General features: G+C 40.7%; 2 protein-coding genes across 3 annotated transcripts in view; one reads left to right on the top strand and one right to left on the bottom strand.

Annotated features, from left to right (window-relative positions):
* LOC114561159 (transcription initiation factor TFIID subunit 4) overlaps nt 1–2,374 on the bottom strand; it is an 89,230-nt gene extending 86,856 nt beyond the window's left edge. Inside the window, exon 1 of the mRNA XM_028586937.1 lies at nt 981–2,374. Within this exon, the coding sequence (XP_028442738.1) occupies nt 981–2,361 (1,381 nt within the window). The 5' untranslated portion in view covers nt 2,362–2,374. The remainder of the gene's footprint in view (nt 1–980) is intronic.
* Nucleotides 2,375–2,991: 617 nt separating this feature from the next.
* Nucleotides 2,992–14,520, top strand: lsm14ab (LSM14A mRNA processing body assembly factor b). 2 transcript variants are annotated; one of them, XM_028580392.1, is made up of 10 exons: nt 2,992–3,333; nt 4,241–4,404; nt 5,777–5,927; nt 7,169–7,363; nt 7,623–7,703; nt 9,238–9,414; nt 9,927–10,080; nt 10,702–10,728; nt 11,715–11,955; nt 12,091–14,520. In XM_028580392.1, the coding sequence occupies exons 1-10, from the start codon at nt 3,210–3,212 to the stop codon at nt 12,109–12,111; spliced, it is 1,335 nt and encodes a 444-aa protein (XP_028436193.1). In that variant the 5' UTR covers nt 2,992–3,209; the 3' UTR covers nt 12,112–14,520. The 2 variants fall into 2 exon arrangements, with proteins under 2 accessions (XP_028436193.1, XP_028436185.1); XM_028580384.1 differs by having other exon boundaries at nt 12,088–14,520.
* The last annotated feature ends 306 nt before the right edge of the window (nt 14,521–14,826 follow it).

The raw sequence follows: 14,826 nt of genomic DNA, 5'->3' as shown, positions 1-14,826 counted from the left end.
GTATATGTTTTACTGTCTTCATGCACTATTGGTGAACATTTCATTTTGTTGATGTGTTTTTCACTGACATTAAGACATCCTCTAAATTTTTTACCTGGCAAAGCAGATCCTTCTAATTAGTATTCTTGGAAATTCTATGAGGAAAAATACAAATGTTTAAAATGTGGTTGACAGTCATGAAAGTAGCTGCCATTCACCAAACTATGTCACAGATGGAATGCCTGATTACGGATGTGGCGTTTTGTTGACAGTATACAGTGTGTGTGAATACATTGTTGGTCACAATTCTACAGGAATGGAATCATTGGAAAGAGTCTTGTCTTCTCCTGACAGTTAACTGATAAAATAATTTGCCTTGGGCTAGAAGTGTGACAGCATGGCCACATTACAGCTTTTTACTATGAGTTTTCATGTTTAATGGAATCAACAAACAAAGCATGAGCCAAATTACCCAAATATACAGATCAATTTCATCTGACACAGTTTCACGACAAACTTCATGTAAGTTGTGTCTTATTTCCTTTTGTTCATTTCAGAAAAGTGACATTTATGTTGTGTCATGGTGCCGTTTAGGATGCTTGGTGTAAATGTAACCATTTGCACGGCTCAGTTGTCACATTATGGCTGGGTAAAGTGTTTGATTCCCCCTGGGGCCACCCATGCTAAAACTCACAGTACAGCTACTATGCATTAAAGGATATATCAAAAGGCATGTTTTACCTTTAGGAACAGGCACCATTCTATGGCACGTACAATACGTACTGTACAACTTGGAAAGCTTCCAACACATTCAGACAAACGTTGGACAGAACAGAATGTGTCACACACACACACACACACACACGCAACCTTCTTATCCTGAAGACAGTCTCTATCCTACTGACAACCAAACTCATGAGCCCCAGGTAATGTAAAGTTATTTTAACACAGGTGTAAAGAGCATCTTCTTGTTGCTCTCCTCCCTTCCCTGCAAACCTTACCCGGTGGGATGGTAAACCCAGAGGGCAGCTGAATGGTCGTCTGCTGCTGAGGTGGTCTGACAATCAGCTGGGGGGCTACGATCCTTTGAGGTGCGGTAAGTCCAGGACGGGGCTGAGACTGTGCGGAGGTGGCCACAGCAGGTGTTGGGGAGGGGGCTGTGGGCCTGACCATGCTAATAGTGGTAGTCACTGATGTAGTTTGACCAGTTCCACATACAGAACTTGCTGTCACCCCTGTAACACAGGCAGCAGCTGTAGCAGAGCTCAAAGGCTGGGTTACTGTTGTGGTTGTTGTAGCTGCTGCTGCTGTAGTTGTTGTTGGTGTGACAACAGAAGGCGCAGAGGGAACAGTGCTTATTACAGAGTTGACATTACCAGACTGGCTTGACATTACAATTTTGGACTGACAATCGTCTGTTTTGGAAGCCCCAGTTTCTGTGACCGTTTTGCTGTGGCCCCCCTGTGAAGTTGAGGAGGTGATGGGTCCGATGCGAGCGACCTGCTGGACCAAGGCCGAAACATTGGTCCCGTTGCCGTTTTGGGCTATACTCGCTACAATATGACTCGGAAGTCTATGCAAAGCAATGGTTGGAGTCCCCCGGTCCAAAGCAATAGCCGACTGCCCTACGGGGAGGTTAGCGTTTGACAGGGTGAAAGTCGAAGTGTTAATAGAGGATGTCCCCGGTGAAGTGGAGTTTGGTGTGACGTTAGTTGCACTGGTATCCACAGAGCTAACGTTAACGTTGTCAGCCACCGCTGTGTTGCTGTTCCTTCTAGTCGTTACAGCTGCGCCGTTCAAACTCTTTATCCGAGCCGAAGCGCTCCTCCGTGGCGTGGTTATGCGTTTTCTCGGTGGGTTACCTTCTGTCGACGTCTCACCTGTGCCGGGGCTAACCTTAGACCCCCGGTTGGATGTGGTGCTGATGCTGGCTGGCGTCGGTGCCAAAGTTGACACACCAGATGCGGTCAGTGTTGTGATGGATGCTCCATGTGATTGCGAACCGCTGCTGGTGGCGTTCACACAAGCAGCCGAAGTGGTGGGAGGCTCGCCAAAAGAAGGGGTACAGCCCAGAGAAGGAGATGTGACAGTTTTATCCAGGCTAACGTCTTTAGACTTGATCTCCTGGCGCATTTCGGGTTTATAACGCCGTCCTTGTTGTTGTTGTTCTAGTGTTGTGGTGCCCACTGGAGCTGGCAGCGTTTTTCCTAAGTGATGGTTAGCGGGGGCCACTGAGCCAGCGCCTCCGTTTTCGTCTGTTTTACCTGCTGGGCTGCTTTGGTCAGCAAGCTGTGACTCCAACGAGCCCACTAGGTCGCTCACAGCTTTTTCATCCACCTCCGAAAAGAGCATATCTTCCAGGGGGTCGGAGGCGCCCGCCATCTCTGATCACAGATAGCTGTCTTATTTTCCTTTTTTTCTTTTTCTTTTTACAGTGCGCCTGCGTGTTACTATGCATTGTGGGAATGGATCTGACGTCATTAGATGAAGGGGCATCCTAGTTGTATTTTTCAGGATTTTTCTTCAAGACTAATTTACTGAACTATAACGACGAGCTGTTATAATAGTGTTACATAACAAAGATATGTGACATCCGTGACATACTTTCTAGGCGTCTAAGTTTTAGGGTTTATAATGAAAATCGTGCAATTGTATAGTCAAACGCACATTATGCAGTATACATTTTCTGCATCTAAAATGTATTATCTATCGGCATGTAAACGTCTATGATATAATGGCAATATGGGGGAGGGTGGAGAGAGGCCATCCAGCAGTGCAATATTCGTAATATCGCGATGATAGATAGATAGCATGATAGAAGGGCTGCATTACAAAACTTATTTTAACCATCCTATGAAACATTAATTGACTAATTTTCTTCTTTCAAAATAATCGTTAAAGTGAACAAAACTGCATTGATATTACTGATTCAAATCACTCTTTATCTTTTACGAAAAAGGGAGTAGTGGGAGGAAGAGGAGGTGACTAATAGTGGAATGAGGCACAGCCTTTTTCCCAGCATCCTTAGCGGCGGGCAAAGGAAAATGTAAACGGCCATGTCGTGGTAGAAAATCTGTTCTGAAACGAGCGAGACTTTACTCACGGCGCAACGTACCAATCCATGTAATGTAGTCTTTAAACTACGACTTTGAAAGTAACACATCTGACCTCTCGTTTGACAGAAAAAGATCCCGTGGAAATAACTGCGTTATTAAAATCAGAGGACAAACATGAGTGGAGGAGGGACGCCGTACATTGGCAGCAAAATTAGCCTAATCTCCAAGGCCGAGATTCGTTATGAAGGAATTTTGTATACCATTGATACTGAAAACTCGACCGTAGCTCTTGCTAAAGGTAAGTCGAGTAGCCGAGAGGTGGACTTAAGTACTCAAATTGGGTTATAATATAATTATAATATAGCCTACAAAACTGTTAAACGATGGAAAACGGTAATTAATTTCAGCGCATTTAGCTAGCTATGTAGCCAGCTACTAGCTAGCTAAGTGGTGCTGTAGTTAAACCACTGCGTCCTTTGTTTACCTTGTGTTTTGGGCTACCGTTAAATATTATGTGGCCCTTATTGCTGAGTACCAAGTGCGACATCGTATAATAGAGAGTAAATCTTTTTACTATCAAACATTTCTTATTAAAGTTTTTATTGCAGGTTATTTGCTAAGTTATATTTAGCCAAACGTTAGTTTTTTTATACTAAATGATACAGCCTTAATTCCTTCCAATTCATCAAGCCAAAATCATTGCAAGTGTAAACTTACTTTGTAACATTAATAAATATGATGTGAACTCAGATTATGACCTCGCATTTTAATACATTAACGTTATAACGCGAGACCTATAGCCTAAACCTGACAAAGTAGCTGTCAATTTGTTTAGTAAAGTAATAGAGGATTCTTCCAAAATCACTTTAGTGTGGTTATTACATTGTGTTGTTGTATGCCAATTTGATATGTGGCCAGGAAAAACGGATTAAAAATAATATTCTAGGCTAACTCTGGCTTTCTTTTTTTGTTGCAATGCGAGCATTTCCTTGATGAGATATGTTATTTTACATTTCACAATAAAATTGTGCATTACTATTATGTTAAAAACGATACTGTATCACTCTTGTGATAGACAATACATTTTGAACGTGGATATATTGCCCAGTGCAAGGATCTACACAGAAAGCACATACCTACTAAGCCTCAATTTAAAAAGTCATTATGTAAAGTCATTTTAATTATCCTGTGCATTTTCTCAACAGTTCGCTCCTTCGGCACTGAAGACCGGCCTACTGAAAGGCCTGTTCCACCTCGAGAGGAAGTGTTTGAGTACATCATCTTCAGAGGAAGTGATATTAAAGACCTTACCGTTTGTGAGCCACCCAAAGCCACTAGCTCCCTGCCTCAGGACCCTGCTATTGTTCAGGTAACTTAATTTATATTGCATTCTTGTACTATAAAATGGCATTTGTCACATATTCTGTATATTTTCTAAGTCATAGGAAAGCTTTAAGGACATTTTTAAGGTAACTTCTTTGGGGTTCATGCATTGTGCATGCTGGCTTGCTATCAAAATTTACTGGGACACTTGTGATGTATAATGACATCTCAAAATGTCTGCTGGGAAAAGGTGTATTCTTTTAGTTTGGTATGGATGGATGGATGGATGGATGGACTTTATTAATCCCAAATTGGGAAATTACTCTGTTGCATGTAGCACGTTACCAAGGACATATACACACATACTCACTCACACACAAACCAAATATACAAGAAATTTACTAGAAATAATAAAGCTTGCAAATATTTACAAAAAAGCCAGAACTACTGAAAAATATACTATACAAGAATTTACATGTGTATATACAAGTCTAGAATAAAATGTACAACCTACATACGTAGTATCACAAAATAAAATGTATAATATTAGATATGTTCACTGCTATTAATAAAACTTTGGAAGCAGAGCAAAAACGTACAGATGGGCAACATGGACAAACACTACTTCAATTATAATTAGTATGGTGTGATTATTTTTTCTTTATTAGAAAGATCGCAGCAGTTTAAAAATAGTGTCAAGTAATAAAGATTTTCTTCAAATTTGACTTATGTATTTAAACATGAGAACTCAAAACCACAATATATCAATTTTAGACTTTTGTCAAAATGCTATTGTTATGAAGCACAATCAAATCATCACCTGTTGCTCAGGCTCAAAGACCCTTTTCATGGCAGACATTTTGACTTGTCACAGTAGCAAAGGCACAGGTGTATCTAATAACATTAATTATGGCTCCATTTAAGGTCCGAGTCCCAGTCAACCAGTGTGCAAGGGCTTTATAACTGGCTCACCAAATAGAATTAATTCCTCATTGATTAATGTTATTGATTACACCTGTGCTTTTCATCTGATGACAAAGCAATTTAAACAGAAATCTTAAGCAAAGTAAGAAATGGGTTAGGAACATAGCCAATCACATTTCAGCTTCTAAATTGCATTCAAAGTGAAATTTACTTTGCACTAATAACAATTTGAACTAACAACATAGTTCCACGGCTAAGTCTAGATGTTGTTGTCCCCAAAAAAAAGGCATAGACACGGAGGACTTTGACACTTGCTTATTCAGAGAAGTTGGCTTTTTTCTGAGACCAAAGTAGTACCATAATGTGGTTAAAATAACAACACCTCCAGCTCCAATTTGTTTATTTGTACGCCGTGTGAATTTGTGTGATGGTGCTGTTTTTGGCAGTTGGTGTTGTCACGTTTTTTTCAATTGACTGTGTATTTGTTTTTCTAGTCGTCACTCGGATCCTCCAATGCTGCAGCAGGACCATCGTTCCAGTCGGCTGGCTCCTATGCTCCACTCAGCAAGGCCCCTGTCCCACCATACAGCCAGATTGGTGTTACACCCCTTGCAGCTCAGCAGTTTGGATCTGCTGGAGCAGGAGGTAAAGCGTTGTTAAAAATAAGTGTCTATTCACTGCATGGATTCACAGGATGCACCACAAAGGGAGGCTGTGAAAATGGATCATGTTTCCACATGACGATAGGATTTATTTTTGTGACACAAACTGTTATCTGGGATAATTGCCTATTTCCAGTGACAAAGCAGGCGATTTTTGTTCTTGTAATGGACTAGTTCCAGAATGTGGCAGCAATGCAACATTGTGGATGCTGGCTGTTGTAAAACTCCAATGATAAAGAAGATTTAAATGAGACCGGAGGGCGTAGCGTGGGAACGCCGCTGTTTTTACCATGTTTTTCCGTGAAAATCGTGATGTTGCAGTCCATAATTCATTTATGAGTGGTGCTCCGCAGGCGCAGTTCAGCCATTTTTTTCCCCACAAGAGGCCGTATATTGGCGAGGAAAATGCACCGTAGGATTAGCCAAAGGAGTTAGCTTTAGCCTAGCTATTAGCCCTCCGTCGTCCCCTGTCTTTCTCTACAGTTTCCAGTGTCGATATTTAAAATATTGTGATATGAATTCTGCCTATATTCCCTAGCTCTAACTCTGTGCTCAAAGGACTTTGGCTGTAGATTTGTCTTTCATATTTACTGCCATGGTTTGTCTAAACCTTTTTAATGACCACTCAAGCAGTTGAACAATTTTCAAACAAGCAAAGCATCGGTTTCTCGGGCAATGTTGGAGCAACACCTGATTCCTGCTTATTTGAACAGACCACAGCTGCATGTCATCGTTTGAGTTTCCTACTGTGCACCTGAACCCCATTATGTGTTGAAGTGGGATTAGTGGAGACGATTATACAACACATTTATAATCAACTGAGGTGTGGACATTTTAAAGTGCTTTAAAGGGGGCTGACATTCATGGCAGGGGTTTATTTCTAAATATATATATTGCGTTTCCGTCTTTGTTGTCAAACTATTTGATTGCTTTACAAATACATTGACATATTAGACATTACATACGTTGGCATATTAGTAAATATTAGATGTCAGTGTTGTTCATTTCCAATATAATGGAAGAACCTTCCTGGTCAGAGTTACAGTATTTAATTTCCAGGTATTTTGCCACATATACGTCATGTTGAATGTCATGTTGTATTACTCAACATTAAGTGTATCCCCAAACTGTCATTGCCTCTGTCAGCTGCTGCAAGATAAACTCTGCTGCCCCTGCTTGTAAGAAAATCCTATAGTTTGAATCTCACTCCGCTGTTTTCTGCAGGGCGCACCAGCCCCCAGCTGGACTCTTTAACCAAACGTCCAACCCTGGAGCAGGCAGTGAAGGCCCCACCATCGGCTGCCCCAGCACCGCCTGCACCTGTAGGACAGAGGAGTCAGACGGGGGCGGCAGCTCCCAGACCCACCAGCAGCAGCGCTGGCAGCCAGAAGCCCCCAGACCTCCTGGAGCAGAGAAAGGGTGAAGATACATGGCCTTATCATGGTTCATTTCCACAACTATAAAAGTTTGCTAGATCTATGTCATGTCTGAAGTAGTCAGCATATTTTATCAAGTTGCCATTCTGTGCTAATGCATGTAGATAATAACCCATTGTATAGCACTTATCTAAACAAGGTTACAAAGTGCTTCACAAAATGCATGAGAGAGCGGCATTTGTTAGAGCCTCACCACTTTACCTTGAGTTCAATTGATGGTAAATGGTCTTTTTGCTGTTCAGCTCCTGAGGTCCACAAGGTGTCCCAGCCAGATCATGAAAAAGCTGCTCTTGAAAACCGAGACCCCAACAAGCGTCAAGCTGGTATGTAGTTATTAACACACTATTTTACATGCACTAAAATATTTGTTTTCATTAGTGTTAGTAGTAGTAATTTTAATTTATGGACAGAACAATTCGTATTGAAACGGTACGGGTGTCTCGGTTCAGTACGTGAATTTACACGGTATAAAAATACATAAAGCGTGCAAATTAATTAATGTAATGCGGATGTACTGTTAGTTACGCATTTCTTTAGGGACGCCTAATCTGTAGCCCCCCCTTAGCTCTGAAGCTCCCGAGCTCCACCTATATGTCGACGGTCCAGTGAGTGAGTCGGAGCTAGCAGCACTATGGCGAGTAGCCTGGCCTATGGCCCATCGGCCTCTTTAAGATGGCAAGTTTGGGAAAACTTTGGTTTCCCACTCAGTTACAGTAGTACAGGCGAGAGAGTGGTGGATAAGTCGGCTTTGTTCAGCAGTTGTTGGGTATGTGAGTGGAGTTACATCTAACATGCTACCGCATATCCGACGGCATCATTCAGATGTGCCAATCACTGGAACGAGACAAAAGAAACTGTCCAACTTCTCCTCCCTTGTCGTGCTACGGAAAGCTATCTCACGGTGACTGCTCATTTTATTGACTGAGTGGGACATGAAAGCGTCAGTTCTACAGACGCCGCCCCTGTATGAGCAGCACACAAGCACTCCCCTAGCTGAGAAGCTACATGAGGTTGTGGCCAGTTGGCAAAGGTATGCCTGTCGCACTTAATAGCAAGAAATGTTGTTATTATTCTATGTAATTTGCACTTTCATAAATACGAAATGCTGTATTTTCAGTTTTATAGCTGATTGTCTTATTTTGTTTACTAGTTACAGATGGAGTCTGGAGATGATGTGGGCTACTCATTGTTTACATCTTACTTTACATACTTCAGGCTGTTGCAGTTAGCTCAGGGGAAAGACTGTATGACACTAGGTGGTACAGCCTGAGACATGCACAATAAAAAAAAAAAGTGCCTTCTGCATTTGTTTTGCTTTTCCCTCTATTGTACCAAACCGTGACTTGTGTGTACCGTTCCACCCCTAGGTGATGTGTTTTTCACCTGTCGGTTTCTGTAGTCTAACACATTGGATTGAATGTGACGGAACAACGAGGTTAAAGTGCTGACCGTCAGCTTTAAAGGTGTTTGGAGGTGTGGCCGAACATTACCAGGAAAGCCATCAGGAGTCTGATGTCTACGGGTTGTAGACTACAGCCAGTCACTAACTGAAAGAAGATTCACAACCAAATATTATGACTTCTTGATGACTTACTGTTTAGTTTTTTTAGTTTAACTTTGGCACATATAGGGGGGTGATTTATTGGAATGGCTGCAGGTCCGACACTATTTGATATGGATGTTAACATCCTCAAATTAAAGCATCTAAATCTCTAAGGCTTGGTTTCATTTTGAATACATTGTGCTGTAGTGTAAAGCTAGCGTAACACTGTCCCAATATGTTTGACTGCAGTGTAGGCCTAGATGTTGCTTGTTGGAGCATTGCTGGATTTCAGTTTTCACCTGTTCATTTCTCAGCTGGGGCTCAGATCCCCCGCCGTGGCCGCGGGCGAGGAAACCGCAGCAGAGGTACAGTGAACGTACGTAGGGATGGTGCCATGAAGTTTGAAGAGGACTTTGACTTTGAGACTGCCAACGCCCAGTTCAACAAAGATGAGATCGATAAAGAGCTCCAGAACAAGCTCAAACTGAAAGGTACGGCCTCAAAACACTTGATTCCTATAGGGCAACGATGGCAAACCTGCCAGGAAATGTCCGTCTTCAGCTTTTGACATTCGATCCGATTGACATTTTCTCGTGACGTGACACTTACAACCAGCTACGAGTTGAAAAACCAACACTGCAAGTTACATCTCACAAGTGCTGGGCATTTTTCATCCGTTCCATCTAAAACACAGAAGCACTGTTTGAGACAGCACACATCCAAAATGTGGGAGTAAATCATCACTTCTAGAAAGCCCAATACTAAGGGTGCAATTGCGCAAGACAGTTGGATGGACCATTTTCCCAGTGAAAACCCAAGAAAACAGTGTTGCAACCAGAAGAAAATCTATGGCAGAAGTAAAATATTTTAGCATCTTTGATGTAATTGTCTAATCCCAGCATAATTTTTAGGTATTTTCTCACCCTGGATGGTTACCTCATTGTTGTTAGGTCACTCAGTATTTAAAGTGCTTAATGTTTTACAACATGTCTTCCAACCACAGATGACAAGACTGAAAAGGCGCTGAATGGAGAAGAAGCTGCCGAGTCAGAACATGCAGCCAATGAGGTGGCCAACGAGGAGGAGGAGGCTGTGATAAACACTTACTATGACAAGTCCAAGTCCTTCTTTGATAACCTGTCTGCTGATGACTTAAGGTACCTCAATATGTCCACACTTCAAATTGTTGTGCAATTGTAGGACTCAATTCATTGTTTTGTTTTTTTTATACGAACCAAAAACTATTCTGATAGGAGCAATTCTGATGCCAACTGCTAACGCTTAAGGCTGTGCTTTATGCTTAATGCTGTTATCCGAAAAAAGATTAAATACGAACCAGGTTGTCCAGTTTGAAGGCTCATCAGGTTTTACAACTCTGGAAAGTCACCTAGAAAGCTGTCCTGGGATCAGTTGTTTGCTTTTGTCTCAAAGTTAAACTGTAGAATTAGCACATTATTTGCCACCTGATTTTATTCTAACTGGACAGGCATTTAAACGTGTGATTGGCACACAGTGTTTAGCCAGATAATGGTTGTGCTGCAACAAAGTTGAGTGAGGATCCACCTTTTGCCAGACTGCCATTTCTTTTTCCTCCGTTAGAGCTGTATTGAATTAAATTGGGTCTCTATTTCACTGTTAATGTCAGTCTGAATGGTATCCGTGTGAAATATTCTCTAAACTCATGATCATTTTTATACAGTGATCAGAACACATTTATTTAAAAGTGGGAATTGTATTCCATTAATACACTAAAATACATTTGTTTTTATGTCTTTTAGTAAAGGAGGAGAAAGAGGATTTTCAAGGTAAGTCACATATTTTCTTAGCTGTGTTGAAGGAGGCACCTTAGGTGAATATGACCAAAACATTCATGTTATGAAGATGCATGCGATACGATGGATGGATGGATGGACTTTATTAATCCCAAATTGAGAAATTACTGTTACAAGCAGCACGAAGCAAGTTACCAAGGACATGCACACACCTACTCGCGCTCAGAAATATACTAGAAATAATAAGATATAAAATAAGATGGCAAAGATAAAAAAAATGCCAGAACTACTGAAAAATATACTTGGATGAATGTGTGTGTACACACACACATGTAGAATAAAATGTACAACCTACATACATAGTGTGTATATATCACAAAATAAAAAAAGTATATTAAATATGAAGTGACCAGTGTGCAAGTAGCATAATAGTGCAATATTGTAGTAAGAGATAGTTATTTCACACACAGCTGTGAATTGTTGTGCAGTTTTATGGAATGAGGCAGGAATCACCATCACTTATTGGGTTGTATTTATTTGGTTTTCTATCAAGACTATTTATTTATTTATTACACAAACGCAGAGGGGACGAGTTTACATATTGGGATTTTTGTTAACTACAAAACTACTCAATGTAACATACCACATAACCTAAAGTACACATAAAGACGCTGAGCATCGTTAGTTGTCAGTTGAGTGAATGACAAAGCCTCACTGAATGTTAAATCAAATTGCTCAGTGTGCTGCTTAGGTCCTGTACATTGGTGAAGCAGCAACACAGACTGACTTCTTACTGCAGATTGGAACGGAGTTTTCCATAGTGATACACCAATTTGTGATTGTTTTTGATTGTTATTTTCTAAGTATCTTAAATATTTAAATGCATAATATGTTCAAATTGCAAGCCAAAATTAAAATGTTCAGCCTGTGGTGCCTCCCCTTTACATCAATATTATTTGTAGCGGTACTATATGTTTGTTACCCAAAAAGACGGCTCCTGATCGGTCTTTGTGTGTCAGGGAGCGAAGGACAACCTGGGCGGAAGAGAGACGGATGAATGCTGAGACATTCGGCATTCCTCTGAGGCACAACCGAGGAAGAGGAGGCTTCCGTGGCCGAGGCTTCATGGGGCCCCGCGGAGGCCGAGGGCGACCACTGAGCAGAGGTTCCTTCGGGCCACCCCGGGGTCCCCCGCCTGGCTTCAGAGGCGGATTCAGAGGTGGCAGAGGAGGCCGGGAGTTCTCTGATTTTGAATACAGGGTAAATCTATCATCTTTAGGAGCTCAGATATCACAAAAAAATATTTTGAAGTATTATTCAAGTGCAGTGTTTAGAAAAAAATATGTTTTTATAACAATTTATGGCTGTTCTAAACTTTTGTTTCTCCCCCAGAAGGACAACAAGGTGGCTGCATAGTACTGCATTGATGGATCCTCAAATAATTTTAGCCCCTCATCATGAAATTATTCCTGTTGAAGAAATCTTTGGTCTCAATATTTGACAAAAAGAATGAAGTCACCCTCTCAGTCACCAGCACCAGGGCCGACTGCTTTACATCAGGGGGTGAGAGTGCAGCTCCCTTTTCTCCACCTCGAGAATTAGGCTATTTTTTTATTATTTTTGCCCCAGGCATTTATTTTGTTTGACAAGCAGTCATCAGATGGACTAGAACATGTGTAAATACCTTGCTTTGGAGTAAGTCTGTATTTTTGCATCAGTCAAGTTTATTTCTTACTGAAATTGTCTTTGATATTGAAAGCTGTATGCAGAAACGCCCACTGATACTGTGAGTGGATCGCAGTCCATGTGATCAATAGCTTTATTTTTTATTTTATTTCAGTTTTTGATCTTATGACGTATGTCGGCACCAAAAGTCCCGGCTTTGCCTGTTGCGCCGTAGTTTCCTCTGCTCAGACTTGCTTAGCTTGGCTGCCATGTGTTCAGTATTTTTTACCCAGTTTGCAGGAAACCTTTTTTTATTGGACATCCATTTATTCTCAATGAAGTAGTGAGATCAAAGCCAGCTGAAAGAAACAAAAATCTGAACTGAATATTGTAATGAATGTATATCTATCTCATCTTCAACTTGGTGCCCCCTCCAGCAAATTGTGGCTCACCAGACAGACTCACTTGTAGTATTTAGAAATGTGCATTCCGTATTTAGAATCGCGTAGATCATAGTTTGACCCCTTAATCCTCCCACATCAGATGAATTATACGTTTCTGCTTTAGGTTTGTGGCTGGAACTGTGTGCTTGTTAATGGCGGCAGCCTAAAGCCCCGATCAGACTGAGCGCATTTGCAGGTTGCAAAACGCGAGGCGCACCGCACTGCCTTTTCTGTTGGAAGACGCCCCGATCAGACAACGTGATAGCTAGTCGCGTCTTTGTGTTAATCTTGCTAGGCAAACAGCGAATCGCCTGTCCTCAGCCGACCATTACTTTTGCTTTGAAGTGAAATGACGTCGGGCACTTTTTTTTTTTTTTTTTTTGCTGAATTGAAATTTTTCTTCAACTTTAGGCGTTCAGGGCACTCAAAAATGCGAGGTACAAAAAGCTGCCCTAAGGTGCTAAAACGCGCTCTGTCTGATCAGGGGCTAATGCAGGCGCTCAATACAAACTAGCCATTTGATTGATTTAATGGGGTTTACGGCATTAGCTTTAGAAACATTATGTTGACGGTAGATTGTTTATGATCGGCTCTGTTTTTATATAGTTGACTTTTGATCGGGTCTGTTTTTTATATAGTTGACTAAACAAGGAGCATTCCCATGATTTGTGTCTGTGAAAGAGGAACATCATTACTATTGCCATTAATAAGTTCATAGGAAAGGATAAGCCTTGAGTGTATTCAGTTAAAACCTGCAGTCAGAATGGCCTTGAACAAGCTAGATTTGGATTTTTTTTATTTATTTTTTTTTTTTAAAGCTCTGCTATTTTGCCAAAAAGAAAAGTGAGCATTTGGTTGAGAAAAAAATAAATAATTGTCAGCCCCTTAAGTACATGGTTTCTCATTTTAGTACCTCAAATCTACCATTCTGTGTCCAAAACATACTGAGCCATCCGTTAATGCATGTTCTTTTGTTATGAGCATCCTTTGACTCGTGTTACAGTTGGGTCATCACCATTGTTTTTTTCCACTGTTGGCTGCAAAAGTGTGCTTGCAGTGCTGTAAGGATTGTTTACTGAAAATGGGAAATCTTGTTTATGATTGAATGATGATACAGTCTTAAAACATATGTTCAAAATGTCTGATAGATATCAGCCCTCTGGCTTGTTTGTAGCGTTTTTTTGTTGCATTGTTGTCAATGGTATAGTTCTCTGGGTTGAATTATTTTTTTTTACCAACTTGCGAACAAAGGGACATGACCTGGATGTGGTGCCAGTTTGTTTAGGGGGAGGATATTTTTGTCTTTTTGGCTCTGATTTGTTCGTACTATAGGGAGTGCCTTCAGAGTGGTGAATTTTTATAGCTCTCCCTTTAACTTAAACTTAAAAGTCGACAAAAATATTGATAGCACTACAAGTCTAGATCCTTCTCAGTAGCTGTGGTTGTTTTAGAACAAAGCAACCCAGTTGAAAATGTGCTCTTTAACTGGATATCGCACGGGTTGCTGATCACTGCATGATAGCCGTAGGAACCATCACTTGAGGTGGGCTTTTCGCAATAACCAGCAAGATGGAATTTGAGACAAAAAGTATTACAAACTGACATGTTTTCATATGTTTGTTACTCTTTCCAGTCACTGGAATTGTAAACCAGGAATTGTTTTCATGAGAATATCAGCAAAATTAAGTTTTTATGTAAAATAAAGAGTTGTACAATATCCATGTCTTTTTTTTTTTTTTTTTTTTTTTGTAATCCACATTTACTTATTCTGCAATGCATATCTCTGAGCCTCTTTTATTTGTGTTTATTAGTTGTTGAAATAGCCTGTTTTTGAATACAAATTGTGCATTCATACAGTGGCCTTCAGCAGACAAGAAGACTGCTTTAAATGTAATAAGACCTGCAACGCCCTACAGTAACATTTTAGTCAAGGTACACTTCTCCACATAATCCCTTAGTGTCATCATTCTCAGACCCATTTAAAGCATAGAGCTTATTTACTGCATCTCTTTATTTTATTTAA

The sequence above is a fragment of the Perca flavescens genome, chromosome 1 (assembly GCF_004354835.1).
Source record: "Perca flavescens isolate YP-PL-M2 chromosome 1, PFLA_1.0, whole genome shotgun sequence".
NCBI lineage: Eukaryota > Metazoa > Chordata > Actinopteri > Perciformes > Percidae > Perca > Perca flavescens.
Note: the sequence above shows the minus strand (reverse complement) of the source record. Positions and strands in the feature narration are given on the sequence as shown.